The 25,780-nt window shown below is 41.8% G+C and overlaps 1 protein-coding gene across 6 annotated transcripts in view; it reads left to right on the top strand.

The window, feature by feature from the left end:
- LOC148401394 (ERC protein 2-like) overlaps window positions 1–25,780 on the top strand; it is a 118,437-nt gene that overhangs the window by 22,684 nt on the left and 69,973 nt on the right. For all 6 annotated transcript variants that reach the window (XR_015853178.1, XM_088356562.1, XM_088356572.1 and 3 more), the window contains 6 exons: window positions 7,473–7,640; window positions 14,819–14,956; window positions 17,000–17,188; window positions 19,935–19,976; window positions 20,585–20,778; window positions 25,187–25,280. Coding sequence is in view for 5 of the 6 variants with exons in the window: in XM_088356562.1 (XP_088212688.1) it covers window positions 7,473–7,640; window positions 14,819–14,956; window positions 17,000–17,188; window positions 19,935–19,976; window positions 20,585–20,778; window positions 25,187–25,280 (825 nt within the window). In the remaining variant the exon portion in view is untranslated. The remainder of the gene's footprint in view (window positions 1–7,472; window positions 7,641–14,818; window positions 14,957–16,999; window positions 17,189–19,934; window positions 19,977–20,584; window positions 20,779–25,186; window positions 25,281–25,780) is intronic.

Raw genomic sequence — 25,780 nt, 5'->3', positions numbered from 1 at the left:
AAATGGACCAACAGTAAAAAGCGCCTGACAAAATTCCCAGACGCCAGGCCTCTCGCCGCCCCCACGATTGTCGTTGGAAAGAGCGCAATTCAGAAGCTGGACATCTTCCTTTCTGATGTATATCCTCACCTTGTTCGGGAGACCATCAAGTATGCGGCGGTGACTGACTCCAACTTCCAGCTCACCATCGGAGAATTGAAGCGCGTGTTGGGGATCTTGCTGCTCTCGGTTACCACTCTCTCCCCAGTCGCCGACACTACTGGAGCACAGATGAAGATCTCCAGTGCGCCCTCGTCGCTGGGGCTATATCACGCAACAGGTTCGAGGAGATCATCCGCTACATTCACTGCGCCGACAACGTGCACCTGAACCTCAGCGACCGGATGACAAAGCTGCGTCCCATGATGGACATCCTCAACGCTCGGTTCGGGGAGGCGTATCCAATGAACTGCAATGTTGATCTGGACGAGGCAATGATTGAATATTTTGGAAGACACGGATGCAAGCAAGCAATCCGAAACAAGCCGGTGCGGTTCGGCTTCAAGGCCTGGTGCCTGAACAGTGGGACCAACGGCTTTCTGCTCCGCTTCGACATCTACCAGGGGGTGAGTGGAGATGCCTCTGAAGTGGAACGCAAGTTCGGCAAGGGCGGTGGCACGCTCCTTCGACTTCTGGACGACCTCCCCGATGCTGTGCGTGCACTTCCGCTACGCGTTTACATCGTCAACTACTTCACCGGCCTCCTGCTAGTTGCAGAGCTGCGCAGGCGGGGCTACGCTTGCACGGGGACGATCCGAGAAAACTGCATCCGCGCTCCTGCCCGATCACAGATCAGAAGGCTATGAAGAGCAAGCCGCGTGGTGCCGTATCTGTCGTGTACGACACGGCAAACAAGATTGCGCTCACTCGGTGGAAGGATAACGCTGTGGTCACCATCGCCTCCACCCTCGCCGCCGAGCATCCTCTGCAGAAGGCGTCACGCTGGTCAGCGAAGGAGAAGAAGAAGGTGGCAGTGGACCAGCCATTTGTTGTCCAGCTGTACAACCGCAGCATGGGCGGCACGGACCGCCCAGACCAGAGTATCGGGCTCTACCGCATCAAAGAAGTGGTGGTGGCCGATATTCACCTGGATGCTGGACGCGGCCGTCTTCAATGCATGGGTGCTGCACCGGCTGGATGAGCACGGCGGGATGTCTCTGCTGGACTTCCGACGCAAGGTGGCCCGAACTCTGCTTACAGCACCAGGCGTCACTCGAGCTCGGAGAGTGGGCAGACCGCGCCTGTGCACAGTTGCCGATGACTCCCGCTTCGACGGCATGGAGCACTGGCCGGAAGTGGCGGAGCAAGGCCGAAAGTGCGCACTGCCGACTTGCAAGTCGCGTCCATCCATTGCGTGCTCCAAGTGCCGCGTGGCACTCTGCATGAAGTGTTTCCGTGGTTACCACCAGCCGGAACAGAATGTGTGAGTAGCACTGGTCGCGTGATCCGTTTTCTGACCGGAAGTGGCGCCGTTGTTTGCGCACGCGTCAAGTGCGAAAAAAAACGCAAAACATTTTAATGTCACGCGATCGACCAGTAGTGGCCAGGCGATCGACCGGTCGATCGCGATCGACGTATTGGGCACCCCTGCTCCAGAGCTTACCTTGAGGTAAAATGTCCCTGAGATTTCAGATGAGATAAAGTCCAAAGTGTGTGTGACTAAACATTTTGAAACATTTGAGAGCCACTTCTCAGGTAGTTTACCAGTTTCCTACACATTTCTGAAGTAGCAAATTTGCTCAAATTACCTTGAAGATTTTATTATTGATGAATACCGTATTTGCCGGTGTATTAGTCGACCTTTTTCGATCCAAAATCGACCGAAAAAAATCGACCTCGACTTATACACCGAGTCATAAAATTTAACTTCGTATTCATCGCTTCAAATGTGATGGTAACCAAGGCCGTTTCTCATGCATCTCATTGTGCGTGGGTGTGCGTCCGTTAGGCTCATCAAACAGCGAGAAACTGAATCATTATGAAGCATTTGTCGCATTAACACGCATCCTCAGCAACAATTTCAAATATTCGCACCTCAATAAGCCAGGCAGCGACGATGACTGCTAGGGTGAAGTACTGGGTATTGAGCGAATGTGCGAGTCATCGCGCGTCAAGCAACGACAATAACTACCGTTACGTAAACATTCAATCGCCATGTCTAAACGAATGAAATACTCTGCGAAGTTCAAACTGCAAGTTGTAAAATTTGCCGAAGAAACTAACATCGAAAGCCAGGCAGCGACGATGACTGCTCGGGGGAAGTACTGGGTATTGAGCGAATGTGCGAGTCATCGCGCGTCAAGCAACGACAATAACTACCGGTACGTAAACATTCAATCGCCATGTCTAAACGAATGAAATACTCTGTAAAGTTTAAACTGCAAGTTGTAAACTTTGCCGAAATAAACTAACATCGAAAGCCAGGCAGCGATGATGACTGCTAGGGGGAAGTACTGGGTATTGAGCGAATGTGCGCATCATCGCCTAAACTCCGACAACGTCCGCGCGTTACGCAACGTCAATAACTACCGAAACGTAAACATTCGATCACCATGTCTAAACGAATGAAATACTCTGCGAAGTTCAAACTGCAAGTTGTAAACTTTGCCGAAGAAACTAACAACTGTGCTGCCTCAAGAAAGTTTGGCGTAAATGAGAAACTGGTACGAGACTGGAAACGCAATGCAACACAACTAGCAGCGATGCTAAGAAACATCCATCCATCCATCCATTTTCTGAACCGCTTAGTCCCCACGGGGGTCGCGGGCGTGTTGGAGCCTATCCCAGCCGTCATCGGGCAGTAGGCGGGGGACACCCTGAACTGGTTGCCAGCCAATCGCAGGGCACACAGAGACAGACAACCAGTCGTACTCACACTCACACCTAGGGACAATTTGGAGTCTTCAATCAGCCTACCAAGCATGTTTTTGGAATGTGGGAGGAAACCGGAGGGCCCGGAGAAAACCCACGCGGGCCCGGGGAGAACATGCAAACTCCACACAGGGAGGGCCGGAGGTGGAATCGAACCCGTACCCTCCTAACTGTGAGGCGGACGTGCTAACCAGTGCGCCACCGAGCCGCCACCGGTTAGCTAAGAAACAAATGCGCTAATAGAGGAAAAAGCTGCCAGTGGCCAGCACTTGAACAAGAACTTGTATGCTGGGTCGAGGAGCAACGAAAGTGTGGGTTCATCGTCACAAGAAATATGATTCGTATGCGAGCTTTGGCTTCTGCTAAACAAAACAAGATTGCCGATTTCAAAGGAACTATAAGTTGGTGTTCACGATTTTTAAAGAGAAATGACCTTGTGCTACGACAAAGAACTAAACTTTCTCAGAAACTGCCTGAAGATTTGGAGGAAAAGATAACTCTCTTTCAATCCTTTGTAATCAAGATGAGAAAAAAAGAACAATATGACTTATTGCAAATTGGAAATATGGACGAAACACCGGTATGGTTTGATATGCCTACATCAAAAACTGTATCTGCTAAAGGTGAAAAAACTGTTCTCGTGAGAACAACAGGCCACGAAAAGTCTAGATTCACTGTGGTTCTTTCCTGCTTAGCTGACGGTACCAAGCTGAAGCCGGTGGTCGTTTTTAAGAGAAAAACTCGACCGAAGGGACAGTTCCCTTCTGGTGTAGTAATTCACAATCATCCAAAAGGATGGATGGATGAGGAGGGAATCAAGATCTGGATAGAAAAAGTATAGAACTGTCGACCTGGAGGAATGTTAAAGAAGAAAAGTCTTCTCGTATGGGATTCTTTCAAAGCCCATACAGTGGACTCAGTCAAAAGAAAACTTAAATGCAACAACACTGATGTCGCCGTTATTCCTGGTGGACTAACAAGTGTTGTGGAGCCACTTGATGTTTTTTTTAACAAGCCGTTCAAAGACAGATTGAGAGGAAATTGGAGTAATTGGATGGGAGAAGGCGAGAAGCAGTTTACTAAAGGGGGAGTCATGAAAGCACCATCGTTAGAAACAATAACAGGATGGATTAAACAGTCGTGGGATGATGTGTCGCTGTCTACTGTGGAACGCTCCTTCAAGAAATGCTGCATTTCCAACGCTCTCGATGGGACAGAAGACGACCTTATCTGGGAAGAGGAGGAGGAAACTGAGGATAGAGAAGACCAAGAAGATGCCCTTTATGACGACAAACTAAACGAAAACGAATGGAACGAGCTTTTCGGAAATAGCGACGATGAAGACGAATTTTGAACTCTATGTACCGGCAATCACTTTATAATTATAATTTGTTGTTTCTTAACTAAAAATAAACCAGTTTCCAAGAGTGTTCATTGTTGTTAGTCTCTCTCGGCGCGTAATATCACAGGGTCATAAAGTAAATAATATTTAAAATGGCGTATAGATCGCTCGCTACAAACTCGCGAATTCGAACACATTTCGTCAATAAATTTCGCATATTTCTGATTGAATTTTGAAGTTTAATATAATGCAACAATTGAGCTCGACTTATACAAAGGATATATCATAAAATCGTAAATTTCCGTCGGATTTTAGGGGGTCGACTTATACACCGAGTCGACTTATACGCCGGCAAATACGGTAGTTAATAGTTTCATCTATGTGAAGACTTTCTCTCGAATTATCAATACTGATTTACCAAGCACACCACGTTTGTCTGATCTCTCTGTCCAGTTGTCCATCCGTTTGTCTGACATGTTTACGTTTTAAAGTTAAAAAGTTAAAGTCCCAATGATTGTCACACACACAACTGGGTGCGGTGAAATTAGTCTCTGCACTTAACCCATCCCCGAAGGGAGCAGTGGGCAGCAGCGGTGCCGCGCCCGGGAATCATTTGGTGATCTAACCCGTGTTTCAAATGATCATGTCTACATGCCCAGAAAATCCCAATGTCCCATGGCTCAACATAAATCCATCAGAATTATGTAAACATTCATTAATAAATATATATAATTCATAAATAATACATATTTTTGTAAGTATAATTATATAATAATGTATATATGATTTATAATTTATACATTAAAAAAAACAGTTATACGTTTTTCAGTAAACTGGAAAATATACTGGCCATTCATTTCTAAAACATTGAATGCTGCAATGCAATGAAAAGGTTAAATAAAAGTATTATGCAACCATTTTTTTAAGCTTTTATTTCCTCCTCTAAACAATTACAGTTTATTTGAATAGGGCTCTTTTTGGATTAAAGTGTAAAAAGTAATGACATTTTTTTTTCTTTTTTTCGAGGGGTCACTTTATTCCCCCAATATCGTAAAACTTTTTACTGAGGGTGTTGCCTTTTCGTATCCACAGTACATACTGTGTCGTATCTTTTTACACTCATTTGAAGGTCACGGGTGATTAAAATGTTTCATCAGGATATTTGTGGTGTATTAGGAATGTTTTTCGGATCACTGGCTTGACTAGATTCCCACAATGAATATGTATCCTCCTGGGAATGCAATTGTTACTATGTAAACTGTCTAAGTGTCCACTAGACTTGGCCTGCCGCGGTCTTCCCATCATCTCTGGTTCTGCCGTCTTGACTGTGGTCTGACTCATATGGTCCCTGGGATGTTGATTGCGGTCCAGAGCCCACTCTGGGCCTGATACCTTTGCAGATTTTGCTGCCAGAAAAACTTTTATGATGAAATGTGAGGCAGGAAAAAGGGAGGTGAAGACAAACAGAGACGATGTTTTCTTTGAGCCTCCGTTTCATTTTGCTAACCACTGTCCAGAATACACATTTGGCTATCTTTGAAAGGAGGAGGAAGTCGGCTCAAGTGGTTGTCGGTTTAACCTTGCGTTGTTTTTTTTATTTTGTTTTTATGTGTGGCAAAAATACATCAATGTTTTTCCTACGTAATACCAAAGATTCCAATCCTCATGCAAATTGCAACCACAGAATGTTGAACACATCTGAAGGATTTTCATTATTTTCTTGACTATTCATGAGTCCATTAAATTCATCATGAAATCTATCACTCGCCAAAAAAGCTGTCAGCTGACACAATTCAATAATGGCAGGCGAGGCACCACTTGTGCTTCGACGTAACTTTCAGTCTGCAGCTGAAAATCACTTTTGCTGCACTTAGCCAGCGCCATCGAGGTGTGACGGAACGTCAAGAAGGAAATGGGAACAATACCGTTCTGTTCATTATTGTCACCTTTTTACTGTTAGCGAAATAAAGACACTACTGTGTATTTTGCTTAAAAGCTGAGAAGTGTTTCATTGTTGCTGATATTCTATAGTGGACTGATACTTCTTGAGTTTCACCTTTTTTTCTTAATCCCTCCTTCTGTTTGAACTCCTCAGTTCTCTTCCCACATTTATCCATGTCTGTTTCCCTTTTTTTCAGTCCTCTGTCCGGCAGCGATCGGTGCTTTTAGAGGGTATTAGCAAGGTGTTCTTATTGTACTATCCCAGCTTAGTGGGCCGGTGCAGGTGAGAGTGGGGATTTCCTGTTCAGCCTCTCTCGAACATTCTTGCTAAATTGCTCCTTTCCAGGTGGAATTTGTGGGTCGAGGGGCTCTTTGCAACTCATATTGCAGAACCTGAACTTCAGCCGTGCATTGATGTGAAGGCACTAACAGACCCAAGGTGCAAGGATTAGTGGTGTCATCTGGTTTATGTGAGTGCTTGTGTGTGTGTCCGAGAGGCAGAACAGAACTTGGGTCACTTGTCTGACTTTTGTTGTCTGCCAGAAGAGCAATACTACTTCTTGAGAGGAGATCTCTCTGTGTGCCTTCAACCTGTTTGGTGGTTCGGATCAGAGGAAGGCAAAAAGGAGCTCAAGTTCAGAAAGAAAATAGACATTATCATTCCTGTGTAAATATCGGAAAACATACCTATTGTACAAAGGAGGATGTGCATATGCGAGAGCAAATCACATTGAAAATAAGCAATGGAGAGATTATTCGTATAATTTAATCCAAATATAGGCAGAGTGAAATATTAAGAACATACTTTTGGATAAGACCTATTGGCCAAGGGTATTATATCAACAAAAGAAATGAAATCACAAAAAATAATTTCCTCAATTAAATAAATTAGAACACAAAAATGCTTTTAAAAAAATATGAGAACTAGCCCAAACGACATCTCACTTTTATAAAATTACATTGATTGAACGAACTAAAACTAAAAATGTTCTTTATTTTTGTCTTAGTCTATTATTATTGTACATTAGCTTTTGAGGTTCATTTTAAATGACTACGTATGTATTTCGGTATTGCTCCAGGTACAGAATAAGGACAGACAAAAAGTCACATATAGTGACCTTTTTCTTTGATCTCTACCACATACCAAAGCCTACATATATACAAAAAAAAAGTCTGATCCTACAAATAAACTAAAACAAAGCATTTAAAATTTTCATTTTAAAGACAACAAATCAAAGTCCCCCGACGTTGTACTCAGTTATGTGTTTTTGACTTTTAGGTAGATGCTCTCAGGGTGCGTTTGGAAGAAAAAGAGCAGTTCCTGACAAAGAAGAACAAGCAGCTTCAGGACCTAACAGATGAAAAAAGCACTCTAACGGGAGAAATCAGAGACATGAAGGATATGTTGGACGTCAAGGAGAGAAAAGTCAATGTCCTTCAGAAAAAGGTAGGTGCAAAGGGAAAGCTTGCTCCAAAGTGGACGGACGTTCTTAATTTGAAGGCCACCTTTGTCAGCCAACTGGTTTTTACTGTACTTCTCGGCCATTGCGTCGGTTCTATTGAATTGTCTGCAATAGGCAGGCACATTGAAACCAGCAAATTCATAAGAAGATAATGAAAATACTGCTGTTCCTTGCAACAAAAGTTTAATTTAATTAATCATCCCCCCCCAAAAAACATTTGTAATGTGTGTTTGTGAAGAAAATTAGTACTCTATAATTTTGTACATAAAGAAATATATATAAATGAGTGTAAAACCTTTATTACACAATTCTTGCCACATTTTTTGCTTCCGTTTAATTCAGCGCTCCTTCTGTGGTACTTGCCTTGGCCAACTGGGGGCAGTATTATGCACGCATACAGATATGCATGGAGCTGTCCCAGCTCCTCAGTAAGCACAGTAATAATTGTCGTTTCTACGCAGAGGATAAAGAATAAATGCATGCGAGTGATGTGGCGCTCAATTGTTTGTGTTCAAATATCAGTTGCTTTATAAGTTTATAGAGTATAACTCCGAGGCTAGTTGTTACTCTGCCATTAAGTATTAGCATTAAGCTACTGGACTTTCATACAAAGTTACACACACCAATGCGCAAGTTTTAATTCTTACCACCTGTGATTATCATGTTGTCATTTTGGTTACAGGCCACTTACACACACATAGAAGTCCCCTGTCAACTTTCTTGTTTCCTCTCATGTCCTCAGTTTAGAGTCCCCCTCTCTCACCTTACTTCTGACTAGTCCCTTGCTGCTTTTAATTGAAAGGTCACATCGAAGGTCACATGTTATTTCGTCAGTCTGCACATTTGACTGCATGAATATTTAATACCTCCAAGCGTTGCTCTCTCAGACACTTGAACGTGACCTTCAGCAGCGAATATCAACCTTCCAACAACCTCTAGGCAATTGAAATCTACTAATTTGTTTAGAAAAAAAAACATCCTCGTACCTTAAAATAGAAAAGCTAAACTTGCCATTAATCGTTCATTGAACTGTATATTTACTCTTGCCTGTCTCGAAATGTTTGATGTGAAGATAGACCAAGAAAATATCATAGAAGAGACTGTCTGTATCTGTCAACCCCTCCCCCTTGTTTTTCTTTCATGAATCTGTGGTTGTCACTCTTTTTTTAAGATTCACTCTGTTATTTGGGGTGCTCGGCTATATGCTGTCTGTTCCCTCTCTCATTTGACAATTACAGTATATAAGATGCTTGATATGAAAGGAGAACTTCAACTGACAGCCAGCAACAGTAATTAGTTGAGTTTGTCTTTCATTATTTGTGATCTTTAAGTCATAAGGCACAAATCACTGATTTTTTTTTCTTTACTGCAAGATAATGTAGGCTGTAGTCTTTAATTTCCAAAGAATTTATGCTCTCCATGTTATTGACATGCAATGAGCTGGGATGTATCCTTTGGGTGGATGTGGGTGGCATTAGGTCAGGAGTACACAGAGCAATTTTTTTTCAAGGTCCGTGTGCAGAGGTCGGTCAGACCGCATGTGATAACACTAATATTCAAAACAAAATGTCCTTCTCTCCAGAAGACGTGATTATTGTAATGGTCTTCTGACTGGACTCCCTTGCTGCAGATCGGGTTCTTAGCAGAGCAAATAGATTTAAGGATTACACCGACTCAGCTGTAGAATAGATTTTGAAATGCAGCTACTGGTTCAGGGATACATTGAAGAAATGTTTATTGGAATATAAACCCAATTGGGTTCCGAGTTCGGCAGACGGGTTAATTTGTGGAGTCCAGAGTTCAAAGCAAACATGGTGTATAGCAGTTAGCTGTAATGCTGCAAATGGAATAAACTAACAAGAGAAATGAAGTTCATTTATGTGTCAACAATATGCCAGCTCCTCCAAAATTGAAAGTGAAAGTTAGAATGTGCACTTGCAGCAGTGACATGGAGACATATTTCACCCCGTTTACCTTTTGCCCGTCGCCCGCCTCGTGCACGGCACCGTTGTGCAGTGGCAGCACATACACAATGAATGCGCTGTGCTTGAGTTGCAACCACTAAAGAAAAAAAATCACAATAAAGGCAATTCAGGGATGAACATCTGGAAAAGTATAAGCAGAAAACAGTTCCTGGGCCATTTATGTGGTTGCACAAGCCAAAGACGAATGAATGTGACTCAAAATCTATGAGACAAATTACCAATTTTATGTTTCAGTGTGTATCACATCTTAAAGTTTTGGCAGCCTTGGTGTTTGTTTTGTACTAAATCATCCCGGCTGTTCTTTCTCTACTCCTTATTTCTATATTCTACCAGCATATAGTGTACCGCACTTCATCTGTTAAAGTGAAATTCTAAAAGATCTTTGACATGTGGAACTTTAGAATGGTCAAGAGCTCTACTTTAACCCCTCATTTGTGCTGTACATATTCTTTAATAGAGCAAGGGATACCTTACGTGTTTGTATGTATTTCTCATCTCAGGAGATGACCGCCAATGTTTTCTACGGGCCTCTGCATGGACAGCCACTCTGATTTATTGCGTGGCACTATGATGTCAGCGCCGTAGCTTGAGCCTCAGGTTCATTCTAACGGCCAGAGGCTCAATTTAACCCAGAGTAACAAGCAACTTGCCCTTCAAGTGAACAAATGAATGTGAATGTGCAAGATTTCTAGCTTCTCAGCGAAACAGTGAAAGCTCTGTTGGAACCCCTTCGTCTATGTGACCGTGACCAATGCATAATGATGCATCTATTTATTTATTTATTTTCATTTTGGGTTTCATTCCTTCTCTTTGGCTGGCGGGGCGGGGTGGGGTTGCGGGAGGAGCAGAGGCAGAGACTGGTTGTGGTGCGGTCTTGGCACGCATGTGTTATTCATGTTCAAACATTGTGGTCGTCTCAATCCATATTCATGCTTTTAAAAAGCCAAGCTTTGTGCGTGGAAGTATAGTATCCACTATCAGGTTCCCTCCCTATGGTAACCGCAGACAGGCAGCTCCAGTTACCTCGGCCGTGGTTGCACTGGACATAGGAGCATAGTCGGTAAATATATATATATGTATATACGTATATATATATATATATATATATATATATATATATATCAAGGGCCCATCCCCAGATCTAGAAACATCTTGGGCTGCCTTGGAGGTATTCCAGCTAAGTGATTGTGTGTATCAGCTGTACTTCTCAGATCATCTGTGATAAGCCTGAACTCCACCAATGTCTTTCATCCTAATGGATTCCATCTGACCAATCAGAGCATGGACACATGGCTGCAGATAAGCCCGCCGGTGCTGGAGAAGTTCCGGCAAAATCCGTGCGATAGTCCCCCACCCCTCAACTCGTTTATCCCTCAACTGCTGCTATCAACAATCAGCCAGGGTTAATGTTGAGAGCCCGAGGCTGACTGATTGGAGCCGTGCAGACTGCACATTAGTCAGGGCAAGCCTAATGTTGGACTCCGGCTATCCAAGTCCATCTTCTGCCTGCCCACCTGCACTTGAGTTCACCAAATCGTATACATTTAAAAAAACTGACATCAGACTGTAACCATATCTCAAGCTCTCTTGTTCGTCCCAACAAGCCGCAGACATATTTGGGGGTCTTGCATATTAGGTAAAACACCAAGTTGAGACATCTGCGGTGGTCTTCGGTGAGTAACTTTTTCTTTTTCGCTTTGCATTCTCTCCATTCAAAAGGAAAAAAAAATACTAATGGCACTGGGAGCAGGAGAATCATGCAACGGGGTAATTACACAGCAATTACCGCAACATTCTGCAGCTGAAGGGGCGCTCGAGATATGGTCTTGAGCCTAAAGAGCAGAGACGTGACTCAACTTAGCTAAAAACACACAGACACACACGGTCAGGTGGAGCTTGGCTCACACAAGTGCATTCTGTCTTTATTCAAAAGCTTTACCTCCCTGCTCGTTGTGTTCGGCAGAAGAAACTCCCACTGTGTCTCACTCTTATTGTGTCTCGTATGTAAAGGATGTCTGGAGACGAGGAGGAAGATATTTTTTATGTTCTGGTGCTTTGACCCAACACCAAATATTCATGATGACAATCGCAGCTTGACTTGTTTTGACAAAAAGCCATGACTTTACACCTGACAGTCGGACTGGGCATAGTTGTTGTGTTTTCTTGACTTTTCTTGACTGGTGACCAGTCCAAGGTGTAGTTTGTCTTTAGTCCAAAGTCAGCTCACATAGACCCCAGGTCCTCGTGGCCCTTGAAAATAGATTCTAGTTTGGTTACCGTACTTACATGCACATTCCAAGTTCCTCTAATTTCTTTTTTTTTTAACTTGGCATTGGTGGTGGATTAAAAGCTGTCCACAAGGGGGCGTGAGTTTCCATAATATCACAGCTTTCATCCGCTCTATGAGTTCAAGTCCCAGGCACAGATGGCTGCGAGATGTGATGGAGAGACAGGGGTTAAACGAAGGCCATACCGAGAAGGTGATTGTCTTTTATGAGTGAATTGTGTGTTCTTTTGAAAAGTCACAACTGAAAGCTTTCAAGCGTTTGTGATGATTGTGAGATTCAATAAGTTGCGATGGTCAGAGATGGGACGAGCGTGCAGGTGGACACGCGTTTGAATGCATATACTGACTTGCTCACAGTTTGTATCACTAAGTCGTCTGTGTGTGTGTCTGTCGAAATGTTTGCTTGCTTTTCTTTAATCACAGCATGTACATTATCCAGGGCTACTTGTCACTTTGTAGTCTCGGAAGTCAGCGTGACCCACATCCCTCCTGGGAAATACAAAATTTGGTGCTACACGATGTTTGTATGTAAAACTGTGTTTGTACGGTATGTTCATGTTGATGTTTCACTTTGAGTCTACAACAACCCTCGTTATATGTTTATAAACCGTTACAAGTGGAGAAAAATGAAGACTTGGTTGACTTTTACTGAGAGAAACCAAATTGTGTTCAGCATTTTGTTGGTCCACAAGACTTGAGAAATACCGTGCAAACAATTGTAATGCAATGGTGGTCACGCTCCATCCGGGCCTCCTCAGTGTTCTGCTGAAATGATTCTTCCGGAGGCCACTGAGTTCTTATTCTTTCTTTGGATGGAAGACAGATGGGTCAACTGAGTTTGTGGTTCTGCTTTGGAATATGTTGCGTTTAGGTCGCAGTGTTTTTGCCAGAAACACATTTTCAACCGCTTTTCACTCGTCACATCAAACTGAGCTGTAATAACAATATTATTAACAAACTGTAACCACAATGCGATAGCGAGCCAGTGATCAGATTAGCAGATTGTCATTATGTTAACCTTCATGTTGTATTTACAGTTTCTATTATTTGGGAAGGAAGGAATGTATTTTTTTTTGAAACTCAGAATATTTGAATATTTTCTACCATTCTATTTACTCTTCTAAGTAGGCCTCCTGGTCAAAAGTCCAACCTGCTGGCGGCATATGAATTCCACAAAATGTCCACTCCAACTTTCAATAGAATAGTTTCATGTGCCTCCATCACCTTGTAGATAAAGATACCACCATAAATATTTTGGAGTTGTTATCTATATGGCTTAGAGCTGTCTGAAAAGAACACGTTGACACATACAAGAAGTAGAAGTGCAATGTCTGGACTGCGTAGTCATGACAACCGCTCAGTGTAGGAGGTCTGCTGCAGCACGAGGCGTATATGGTGTCATACCATGTGCAACAATTTGATGTTAAAAGTCTATGCATGTTTGGAGTTTGCGCTGAGAGAATGACTGCCATTCTCATCAGCAAAACCCAAGCTCCTAAAGGAAAGCTTTACTTTCCAGAGAGGCAAAAAGCCAACTGCGTCTTTGACTAACTCAAAAAAAGCTTCTATCGTCAACAATTCCAAGCTCCTGACATTTAGGACAAAATGTCACATTCCCTTTCTGATAGATGTGACTCCAATGACAAATTCCTTCAGTCTGAGACCTAAGCTTGGTTTTAAGATAGTTCCACAGTAGGCGGAATGTCGAGGCCGATATTTTATTGACTTGCGTTTTTTTGTTTTTTTTTATGTTAAAAGGGCAAAGTAAAGATGCCTCATTTAGAGTGTAGTGATTTATCTAAGAACAGTGGCGGGGCTAGGATGTTTTTCTTGGGGGGGACATATATCTCGGGGGTCGACAAAACAAACAAGCAAACAAACAAACAAACCCTAAAAATTCAAAGATAGGCTCCAACACGCCTGTGACCCACGTGAGAAGATGTATGAATGATTGAATGTATATGTTCCGTATGTTGGAAATTTAAAAAATAAATCCCAGAAAAATTGGAAAATACACAAATACCCTAGCCTGGCACCTGGGGGGTGGGGAAACATATTTCAGGGGTGGCCACTGCCCTCTGCGACCCCCTTCTAGCTGCGCCTGTGTCTAAGAGCAAGAGCAATATGCTCAATTTGGCCTGAAATAAGGCTTTTTAATGTCAGTAGTAAAATGATACACAAGTGTGCTTCTGGCAAACAGTAGCTTGAAGGAAATTATATTGCAATGCTTCCACTGTATCAAAAAGCCTTTCTGGAATAGTATTTTCCATCTTGTGCTCTCTTTAGGACTCTTTTTTTTCACTTGTGCATCTTTTAGATCATATGTGACATTGTAGAATTTACTTACACGGAATCAAAAAAGTGACCGTAACAAATGTGAGCTGCCTGTATTCTGTCAGTGGTAGAGTGTTAAATGTACTCATCATTGCCTGAAGGGTTTACTGTCGCTATTGCCAACGTACTGACCAATCAACAGACTTAGCTTGAAGTGTAATAACTGCTATTAACAATCATGATTTACTGAAGGGAACAAACCTATTTTTTTCCCCCATTGCCTCCTGCTACTTTCTCTCTTTTGCCAAACCCAAGATGGCTCCATTAAAGCTTGCTGGTTGCCCTCCAGAGAGTGGAGCACTCCAAAGTCTGGAGTCTAATTAGATTTATTTGTACAATAGCTGTGGAGATTTCAGTATTATCGATGTACCCATGACTGGAATGCGGCTTCCCATTTATTTATTTTATTTGGCTTGAAATGCTTTTCTTGTCTAGTTTCTCATTATACTTTTATATATGCTTTATGAATAAAAGAAAAACAATAATCTGGAATATAAAAGGCAATTCCTGGATCCTTAAGGGCCTCCCTTGACTATCTCTGTCTCTCTTTTGCCAGCTTGAGAACCTGTTGGAGCAGTTAAAGGACAAAGACAAACAGTTGTCCGGGTTAAGGGATCGAGTCCAAGGCCTTCAAACCGATTCTAGCAACACGGACACGGCCCTTGCCACGCTGGAGGAGGCCCTGTCTGAGAAGGTAAACGTGTAGAAATATTAATACAAAAAAATCAGATGACCCTTGATGCGAAATTGTGTACACACCATTTTATTTGAGTATCAACTCAAGAAACAGCAATATGTTCATGATAACACAACAACCAGCTTGTCAGATACTGTGTACCCACAAAATGAAACCATGAGACCACCAGTCGAGTTTTAACGCTCTGGAAAAATTTACTCATCGAGGTACACAGATTTAGAAGGAAATTGGTAAGGCTTCATTAGTTACTTCTTTTGCTGTGACTCACTGTTGTTATTCATGGACACATGGCTGCTAATTTATAGACAGACCACACCAGAAGATGTGAGAAAACTGAAAATGGAAGCTTGGAGGGACTTTAAGGGAGTATTGAATCATGGGTCATCGCTTTATAGAACCTTGGGGGAATCTATCTGTCTAGCCATCCATCCATTTTGAGAATCTTTTCCCTCATAAGTTCATTTTTGGTAGTTGGAAGAACTTCTTTTCAGGAAAAAAAAATGCATTTTGCTTATTTTACTAACATCACGTCGCTCAATTTACATTTCTGTTTTATATCGTCGCGCACCAACGTCAATATGAAAATCCATCGCTCATTTGATATGCTAAGAAATTTATTGATAAAAAATTAAAAGTCCCAAAACATATAAATCTTGTGCCGTCCCGTCCCGGTGAAAACAACTCCAATCTTGTCCTACTCTCATTCAGCTTGACTTCCACTCCTGCATATCTCACGTTTTAGAGGTCAGCTACGTTAAAAACAAAAAAACGAAGTTCATAAAACTAAGTGTTTCCACAACTGGATAATTTCATTTCCATCTGCTAAAAATCTTTATGCTATACCAACCCAATAAAGTCATGAAAGGTAAAGTTTGAGTCCCATCCCTTGGGAATCTGGTGGGATTCCTGAAAAATGTCAGCCTCTAGGACAGCATCCCAAATTGTGAGGGAAAAAAATGAAATCGACCATATTTGGTCCTTTGGTGACGATATCCTGTTTTCACGTTGCTTCGCCCAAATCTGGCTCAGCCTATTCCTTTCTATAGAATTCAGCTGTGATGAGAAGAGCATTGGCAAGCATTTTCTACTTTGCGGTCAACAATGGGTGCGTAATGTGTTTACAAGAGTGTTGCTAATCACAAACCTGCTTGCCACAGTACATACCACGGATCAAATTAACATGCCGAGCTTTGGTGCCCAGACCAAGCCTGAAGCTATTGAGACTGTCCCACTAACTGTCACGTTGCACTTGCACGTTTACGCTCATTGTGCCATTCCTTTCTTTTGTTTTTCTTCCTCCCATCTCATCCTGGCCCATTAGCCATTTCCTTGTCTCTTCTCTCTCTCTATCGCTCTTCCAAAAGCAGCTCTGTGCCAGGTGGAGTTAGATGGTATATTTGTCCAATTCACCCAGGGGGCTTAAAGCTGCCAATCACGCAGCAATGCCACATCGTAAAAGGCCCAATTTTGTGCGGTGCCGTGTGCCTAAATAAACACCTGAATAAACAGCTTGATAATCGCTTCAGTCCACACGCCCACTCAACACACCTTATGCGCTCTCCCACCCATGCTGCGGACGTGGTTTTGGGCCGGTGCTCAAAGCCGTACCACTGCGATTAGAGAACAGGGGTGAATTATGATATAAACATTCCAACTTGGTTTATCAGGAGTCAGCGTGGAGTTGTAAGGAAGTGATCTCCAGTACTGTATTATCCATTTTCAATAAATCTGTCTCGATACTCCGTCTTGCTCTGATCTCTCGCTGTCAAAGCGGTTATTTACGGCGATTTTATTTAAGACTTGTATTTATGAGCTTGGCTGGCCTTTTTTTAAAACATGCTATTGGGCCGATTCGGTAAGAGGCTATCATTCATGAATGCTAGCAGAGAGCCCGACTAGTCACCCAGGACTGACAACCGTTTGCATTTTGGACGTGAAATGGTTTATGGCTTTAATGGGAATAAGCACGTGAGTAGATCATATCATTTAAGGCCTTTACCAGAGTCAATCTCATGCTGCTCAATTTTCCTCACTTCTCAGGAGCGAGTCATTGAGAGCCTGCGGGAACAGAAGGAGCGGGCGGACAGGGTTCAACTGGAGGAGTTGGAGCGACTGAGGAAGGACAACCAGGAATTGAAGGACAAGCTCTTAGTGCTCCAACCTCAGAAACTGTCACCCGGCCAGCCCTCGATCCCGAGCCCAAACCAAGGCCGGAGGCCCGACGGAGAGGTCTGTATGGGGTGAGCGTGGAGAGGACGGGGCTTCACAAAGTGGAAATGTGAGCACATGTGTGTTTAACAAATTTATATGCTCAACAGCACCCGAGAGGAGCAATTGAAACAAATGATGTTGGGGGAGATAACATCATAAAGTGTCCATGTCAGTGCTGTGTAATTTTGGTTGTTGTTGTATTCATTTTTTTTAACTATGATTTGAAACCCAAATAATCCAAAACCAATATAACAAATGGGCAAAAACGACGTGCTTGTTGATTCAAGCGCAGTGAAGACTGTGAGTGGAATGTATGTACGGTCCAATCTACAGTCTACCACAAGTTTCAAAACACAATCACTAAGAACCGTTTCAAATACATTCAACCAATCAAAAATAAATAAATGTCGAATCGTAGACTATATCAAGGGTTTCCAGAGCTATTTATTTGCATGTGTGTATCTATATTGGCACTCTCAAACAACATTTGGATGGGTAAATGATTCGTAAAATTAGCTGGAAAATAAATCAAGTCTAAATAATACATGCATTTTATTTTTAAAAACGTTACAATCCATTATCAAGTTTCATGTCTGAGTTCATGGACCACCTGCAATACCGCCACAGACCACTAGATAGCCGCAGACCACTCGTTGACAATTCAGTGATCCCACGCTATAATATCTCCGGGTCCTGTTAAAGAATAAAAGAAGGATGTTGTCTCGTTTGGATGTGTTGATCGTCTTGTACTTTCTTGCCACGTCCGCACTTGCAACACCGTTCTCTGTTGTACACCAACCCCTCGCCACCGGGGGCGCTATACATTCATGGCACAGTATATTCACAGCTGCTGTGAACATTACACTCGCTACTTCGCGTTTCGTTTATCACGGCTTCACCACATCGCGGATTCTTTTGATTTAAAAAAATATTTTTTAAAGTCAAAATAAGACTTCTAAATTGAGGAAACGTGTCTAACCTTTAGGACAATGTAGTATTGCTCCAAATGTTCGTTTACATTCCTTTAGAAGTCCGTTTTTGCGTGTTAGCACGATCGCGAATAAGCATCTTTCCACTAACTTGTTAGCCTGCCCAGTACTTGTTGGTGATCGTATTTCGCGGATTTCACTTATCGCGGGTGGTTTTTGGAACCAATTATCCACGATAAACGAGGGATTACTGTACTTGGACTATATCAAACACATACGTTTACCTTGTGTTTTTAATCTAGTTTGTAAATTGAAATGGAAAGGTAGTTAACTCATTCACTGTCAACCCAGTTAAAAAAGACCTTTGACGTGTATATGTGTCAATGGCAGTGGATGACTCAAGTGGCTGTAATCAGCGGATTTGCCTCTTTAAGTGGCCGACAATATTCGGGTTAGCATGAGGCTAAGCCTAAAACAATACCGTATTTCTCCAGTGTTCTACGTAGACTCGTTAGCTTGGCTTATTAACTTCCAACCATGCTCAGATATGCAGCTTCTCTTGTGTTAAATGTCTGACAACTATCTGAACGTAACTTAGGTCAGCTTGTCACCAAATATGTGTTTTCACAACTTTACGGAAACTGGTAAACCAAAATATTGGTTTTATATATTATATTTTTTTTGCCCGCATCCAAAATGCATCTTTAATTCCTTATCCCGGATAGTATCCACAATAATCTTAGTCATCAGCATAGAAGGATTGTCCTGCACTAGATATATCTTAAGAGAGGATTAGGCTGTTGATATTAAAATGATGTGATTAATGGAGGAATAAAAATCCTTCCATCCCTTATTGGGTGCCAAGCAATCGTATTTTTTCCTCCCATTTCTCTCACACACACCAGCACATAGGCTGTCACATGGCCAGAATTTATGAGCGACTTTTCTTTTATAGTCATAAAAAAGCATGCACGCACACATTTCATTCCCGTTAAACGATATCTCGCCGAGTGTCGGGCCACAAAAAGGGGACGGCAGCTCGATAACTCTTTGGAGGCAGCAGATTTACGCTCTGACAGAAGTGTTGCCATAATTGGATTATTTATTGTCGTCAGCAGCCGGAATGTAAACTTTCGCTGGATGCGCAAATGTGTGTGTTCCTCGACGAGCGAGCAATACTTTCCCCTTCCTGGGTTTCGCGTTAGAGGCAATTTTCAAATCAGAATGAGTTAGATGAGATCGAAGCTCAACGAACTTCAAAATTGTCAGGCAGTGTGAGCAATCCCGTCATTATTTGTATGATTTATAAAGTGCTAACTTCCTTGTATGGGTTGAACAAAATAGCGTTTTCTTGCATTGATGTGGTTTGTGTGGCGATGTCTATAAGAAAGAAAAAAAAGTCGAGTAAATGCTGTAGTTGTGTGAGGAAAATCTCTTAAAGATGTTGCAGTTTACGGTCACAGTCAATTGGTACGGCGACACATTCCCTGCAGATGTTTGCGATCTGACTCAGTCAAGCTGCGAGCGGAGCCTTTTCATCTCAAAGTTGTTTAAAGCACCACATCCGCTTCCCATGATGTTGGATTTGCTCATCCCCAGGCCTGGGGAGGTAAAGGCTACTTTTAAAGAGACAAATATTGCTTCAGGCTGAAAACCGGAAAACAACGATTTTGCTGTTTCAGAATTGGTTTTGTTTCATTGACTGTAAATGCATTGTCGCTATATATAAAATGCAACAATCACAAATGATGGCTTTGTTATATTGTCATTTGTCCCTTATTTACTTTACTCGAAGAAAGAGCTAATGATTATCTCCTCTTCATCTTGCCCTCTAGATGGCAGCTCTAATAGACGCAGTTCCAGCTGTAAGTTCCATGGTAGGTTCCATGTTATTATGTCCCTCTTGTGTCCCAAACTTTCTCATGCTGTTGAATGAGAAGGTGCGTTTGACTATTACTGAATGTAGCTCTTCTTCGACTGAGATTTTTTGTGGGGCTTCTTGTTAAAGTAGCTTTGTCACGCTGACTGCTAAGTCAGCAATTTGCAATCATTTTTCATAATATCCCAAATGTTTTGTCTCTCTATTTATACGTCATAGCTCCTTGTCAGCAGCTACTATTACCAATAGGAGTATACAGCATGATATCTGTACAAATGTTATATTTTCTTTCGTCATGTATTGGTCTGCCAGGAGACTACGGAGCTTTGTACCTTATAATATGAAATATTTAGAACTTTTGTTTTAATACAGATGTTCATTCATTTGCATTCTCCTTATTTGAATAAATAAATAAATAAATAAATAAATAAATAAATAAATAAATAAATAAATAAATAGATAGATAGATAAATATCAATGGCCGTCCATTTTTTCAAAATAATAAACAAATAAATAAATATCAATGCCCATTTTTGTATTTTTTTTTCCAAAATCCAATTGCTAGACTCTCTATGCATCTGACACATGAACTTGCCTCCTCCCAAGGCCCCAAACCCAGAGGACACATTGCGCAAGTGCCCGGACATCACGGATCGTCTAAGGCTTCTCGAGCAGGAAGTGGCTCGCTACAGGGAGGAATCTGGAAAGTCGCAAGCAGAGGTTGCCAGGTTGATGGCAGCGCTGAAGGACGCTGAGGTGGACAGATCTGGCCGAGAGAAGAAAATAAATGATCTTGAGAGGTGAGCGCTTAAAAAAAAAAAAAAACATACAGAAGACACCTTTCTGGGTGTCCTAAGAGAAGTGCATTTTCGAGTTCCTTTATCTGAAAAGGAGCAATCTGAAGGCCATAATCTCCATTCCTCTTGAAAAAATGCTTCCATCAAGTTTACATGAATATGTCACAAATTTAGGAAAAATTAAATGAAGTTGTATAAATTCTCCCGGTACTCAAGGTGCCCTCGATTGGAATCAGTGTGCTATGGGATGTTTCTGTGCACACATGGGTGGACAAATGTTTCTGTGCGAATGTTTGCAAATGACAAAACAAGTTGTTTTCACTTTTGTGGAGAGCTAAGGAGAACCAGATGATGCGACACTTTCACAACAAAGCCGCAAAAGAAAGCTGACAATGGAAAGTACCGCTTTAGATCTTAACCATGACATCATCTTAGCACTGATAATCTTTGTTTATATTTGTTATTGCTAATTTCTTGTTTCATGGGAACAATTTATTAGCACGGTTTAAGTTAGTGTCAAATGGGAACAGTCAGACGTATCGCATGTTGATTTACTTTTGTAGTTTGGAGCATTTCTTTAGTGATATGGAGACATAACTTGAGAAAATAAATCAGACTCCCAGTTTGAGTATAACCCAGTTAGTGACCTGCTAAGCACTCTGGTATGTAAGGAAGAGTTTCAGTCAAAGGGAGGTTTGCATTATGCATATATGCAGTCAAAGTCAAAGTCAGCTTTATTGTCAATTTCTCCACATGCCAAAGACACACAAAGAAACCGAAATTTCGTTCCCCGCTATCCCACGGTGACAAGACATGGCCCACAATAGACAATCAAGTAGACAAGTAAACAACAGCTTGCTGAATAAATAACGAATAAATAACACAACAAATAAATAAATAAGAGGAGCAAAAAGGAGCAAGTGAGCGTACAGCACACATTCCAGAAAATAGCGCAACAGTGCCGCACGCTACGCAGAAGGGGGTAGCGAGTTCAGGGTCCTAACAGCCTGGACAAAGAAGCTGTTGGCGAGTCTGGTGGTGCGGGAGCGCAGGCTCCTGTACCTCTTCCCAGAGGGCAGAAGGTCAAACAAAGAGTGAGCTGGGTGACTCACATCACTCGCAATCGTGGTTGCCTTGCGGGCGAGATGGGAGGTGTAAATGTCCTTCAGGGAGGGGAGGGGAGCGAAGCACCAATAATCTTACCAGCCGTATTCACTATGCGCTGCAGGGCCTTCAAGTTCTGTTCAGTGCAGCTACCACCCCAGACAGTGATGCAACTGGTGGGGACGCTCTCAACGGATTTGATGTGCTCCATGACAAGGCAGTATTTGCCTCATTCTGAGTTTGACGTGTATTTTGGAGGTAGATGGGCTGCTGTAATCCGATTTATTCGTAAAACCCACACCCAAAACACATTTGCATAGATCTATATAATCTGGAGCCAAATTTGCTGGGTTTGCAAATTTTGAACTCGTCAAGGAAAACACACCTAGTCATCATAGTATTCATTCAAGTTTTCATCGTTTCATGTTGGAAAGCATAAAGCTAAATAGCATAAAATAACATTTGCCAAGTCATTTTTGTCTTTTCCCAGTTTCACTCATCGTACTGTACACGAACAGGCAACACGTCACGTGGTATTTTTACAACGATAAGAAGCATAAGCACCACAAAGAATCTATAAATAATAAACAGCCTTGTCGTGTTTGGATCTTTCAGCGCTGCATCAAGACAAATGCCCCAGATAAAACTTTAGTGCTGACCCAAGTGCCGCACTCTAAACTTTCTGAGTTCCTGCTTCCTCCCCCCTGCATTTCTTTTTTCTTTTTTTTTTAGGTTCCACCAAAAGAAAAATGTACATCATTTAGATTGTATCTACCTCTTTTTCCACAAACGCCACATTGACACAGTCGCAACCGTGATGTTTGCCGACTTGCTTAAAATCCTTTCACAGCGATATTTGCACATATTTTCTGCACGTTTACACAATATAATCAGTCCTTGCGCATTCCAAACGTCTTACAACTAAGTGGGCCACAAACCTTTTGGAACTTGGAGTCTTCAAATTATATCTGAGTCATTTATATTTGTATATTTTATATAATACAATAGATAATGATTGAGGATTATCTTGGTGGGTTACTTTGTTTTTGTCAACCCAAGAAGCAGTTCAGACCAATAAAACACATTTCAATAAAGACTTTGGGATAAGATTGATGGGAAAATATGCTCTAAAAAAAAAGATAAAAACACAGCTGCTCTCGGAACCAGCAATAAACCGGATCTGCTTGTGTTGGAACAATGTTGTGGCGAGTGGTCCAGGTGGAAGAAGCACAAGGACATGTGAAAAATGACTTACAAATCTATCAGGTTTCACGCGCTGTGCTTTTCTTCTCTCTCTCTCCCTCCAACAACTGTCTGTCTTCAAAATCTTGCTGCACTAAAATATTATCGTCCCTTCCGATAGCCATTAAAATTTTAATGCAGGCGCATGAAGCCCTGATACACTTACTCACACTTTTATACCTCATCAACCTTGCCCGGATGGCTTTGATGGCACTGTATTAGCTATCAAAAGACACCAGCATGTCTGCGGGTTTGCACACCTGCGCCGGTAACAGCGTGAGAGCTGATATGCCCTCATGGCCAGCAACTTCTCAGTGGACACGCCTCCGAGCTTATGCAAACATACACGGATACGTTGCGGTGGAAACAAATTCCTTCTCTTGATAGACGATGTGCGTATACTTCGTGACAATTAAAGGAGATACTGGAATGCGTGTTATTTTTGTGGATAGTAGGAGGAAATGCAAGACTCAAAATGAACTTTTTAATAAAAAGATTAGGTTTGATTCAAGATGTTAATTTTCATATGCACAGTAAAAACACAACAGTACTACTGAGCAATGACATTTATACTTTTCTAGTTTCCCCCTCTACCTGTTTGCAGATTTAAAAAAAAAAAAACTCCCCAATATTTTTATTTTTTGTTTGGCCTTAATGTAGGTTTTTCATTTTCTTTTTTGAATAATTATTTTTCACTTTTTTTTTCTTTTCAATGCATTTAAACGTGCTTCCATTACATGCAGATTTTCGCTACTCATGGCCCTGTTCCTAAAACTGACTTTTAGTGTATATGAGTTTAGGAGTAATACTACTTTAGTTTATGCAAATAAAAAAGAAAATGTCATATTGTGCAAAGATGGAAACAGGTGAATATTCAAGTATTGCACAGTTGTAGACGCATAACAAAAGGAAATATTGCAACATGTGCTTGACTGAGTGTGATGTCATTAGAGTAGTAGTCTGACAGAGACAGACTTATTCATCTAATGATCTTCTCTGTGTCTACATTATGGAAACAAAAGTATTGGGACACCTGACAATGATATGAACTAAGAATGGAAAACAATCTAGAGGTCACTGTTATAATTGCTTCCACTCTTCTTTGAGATGTCAGAGTGCATCTGGGAATTTTTTTATCTAGAATATCAGCTCTGAGATCAGAGACACCGTCACTCTTGTGGTTTATCCCAAAGGTGTTCAGGTCAGAGCTCTCAAGTTTCTGCACATCAAAATCATTCAACAATAGTTAGGTGTGAATTAATGATAGCACTGCCCTGGAAAAGAAAAGATGAAAACTCAATATCTAGAATGTATCTTGCCCATGGTTGATGAACTAAACTGCTTTTAGTCCATATTCAGTGAATGTGTGTGTGTTTGTGCCAATTGAGTGTGTGTTACATGTTTTCATCATCTTTTTTTAAGCGTATTGAAATGAATCACTCACCGACATCACTCATATGTTGGACACACACAAGCAACATTTTGGGTGAAATGACAGCAAATATTTGCTCACGTGTGGGGGCAGCTTGTAGCGCTGACCCAAAATCAACACGCCAGCATGGATGTGGAATAATAATGTGGCACATTTTAGCAGCTGCTTGCTCACAGCTTGTTTACAGTGCCGGAGAGTTCTCTTACGCTAATTTGTCACTGTCAGCTTTCTTGCCTTTCCACCTTTTACTTCCCAAAAATACAAGTACCAAACATATGGGTGTTGTTTTTTTGTTTTTTTTTAATTAGACTTTTGCTACCTATATGTTGGAATGGGATGTTTGATATGTGTTAAAAGTTGAAATAAATCATTATAATCATTATCAGTGGTAAATGAAAAAAATTGTTTCATCATCTTCTGTGTACTTTGTGTCCATGTGCTTTGCAGTTGACAGATTTACACGTATGCCTCAACTCCATCACTCAGCTTGCCTGCCATGAGTCACACATTCGCAGTGGTTGTTTATTTTTGCCTCGTGTGACCCTGTCATAAAACGTTTGCTTCAATGATCATGGTAGGAATTATATTAGCAACTCTCAATTTTTATAATTCTTTTTTTTTTTTTTTCTCAAGGCAAATCAAGTCCCCTCTTATTCAAAAACAGACAGTGCCTGGCGAAGTAAGGAGGGATGCACAGCCTGATGGACATCCACACTCTTTGTCGCAGGTTTGGAAATATCAAAATAATTGCATGTGTTGGAGATACTTTGGCCTGTCATATATGTTTTCATCACGCCTACTTTTTTTTTTTACATGTGTCAGAACACTCTACTGTTTTGCATTTCTTTTCCTTGTGCTCTATCGAAACCCCAATGTTGCTTCCCCATTTCACTGCTACTGCTCTACATTTATCTCCACATTCATGTGGAACACAACATGCCCAAGGATAAGCACAAACAAACTGGGCCGCGCCTCCACCTTCCCGCTTTCCCATCCATGCAGAAGAGTTTATGTGGGATAAAGCGATACCGTCTCTCTGCTTCATCATCTCTATCGCACCACTCTGCACTCAGTCAACACCAAGGGGGCACACTTCCAAAGTGGTCACGTCAGGCTCCCAAAGTGGCCTTCTATTACTTTTTTACTGTAAAAGACGGGCGTGATCTTTCTCAACTTTCTTCTTTTCATAGTCTATGCACCTGTCACATTCCCAATAATCACTTCCCA

Source organism: Syngnathus floridae, chromosome 2 (assembly GCF_059516105.1).
Source record: "Syngnathus floridae isolate MCC-2025c chromosome 2, RoL_Sflo_1.0, whole genome shotgun sequence".
Lineage (NCBI taxonomy): Eukaryota > Metazoa > Chordata > Actinopteri > Syngnathiformes > Syngnathidae > Syngnathus > Syngnathus floridae.
The sequence above is the reverse complement of the archived record's forward strand: the minus strand, read 5'-3'. Positions and strand labels throughout refer to the sequence as shown.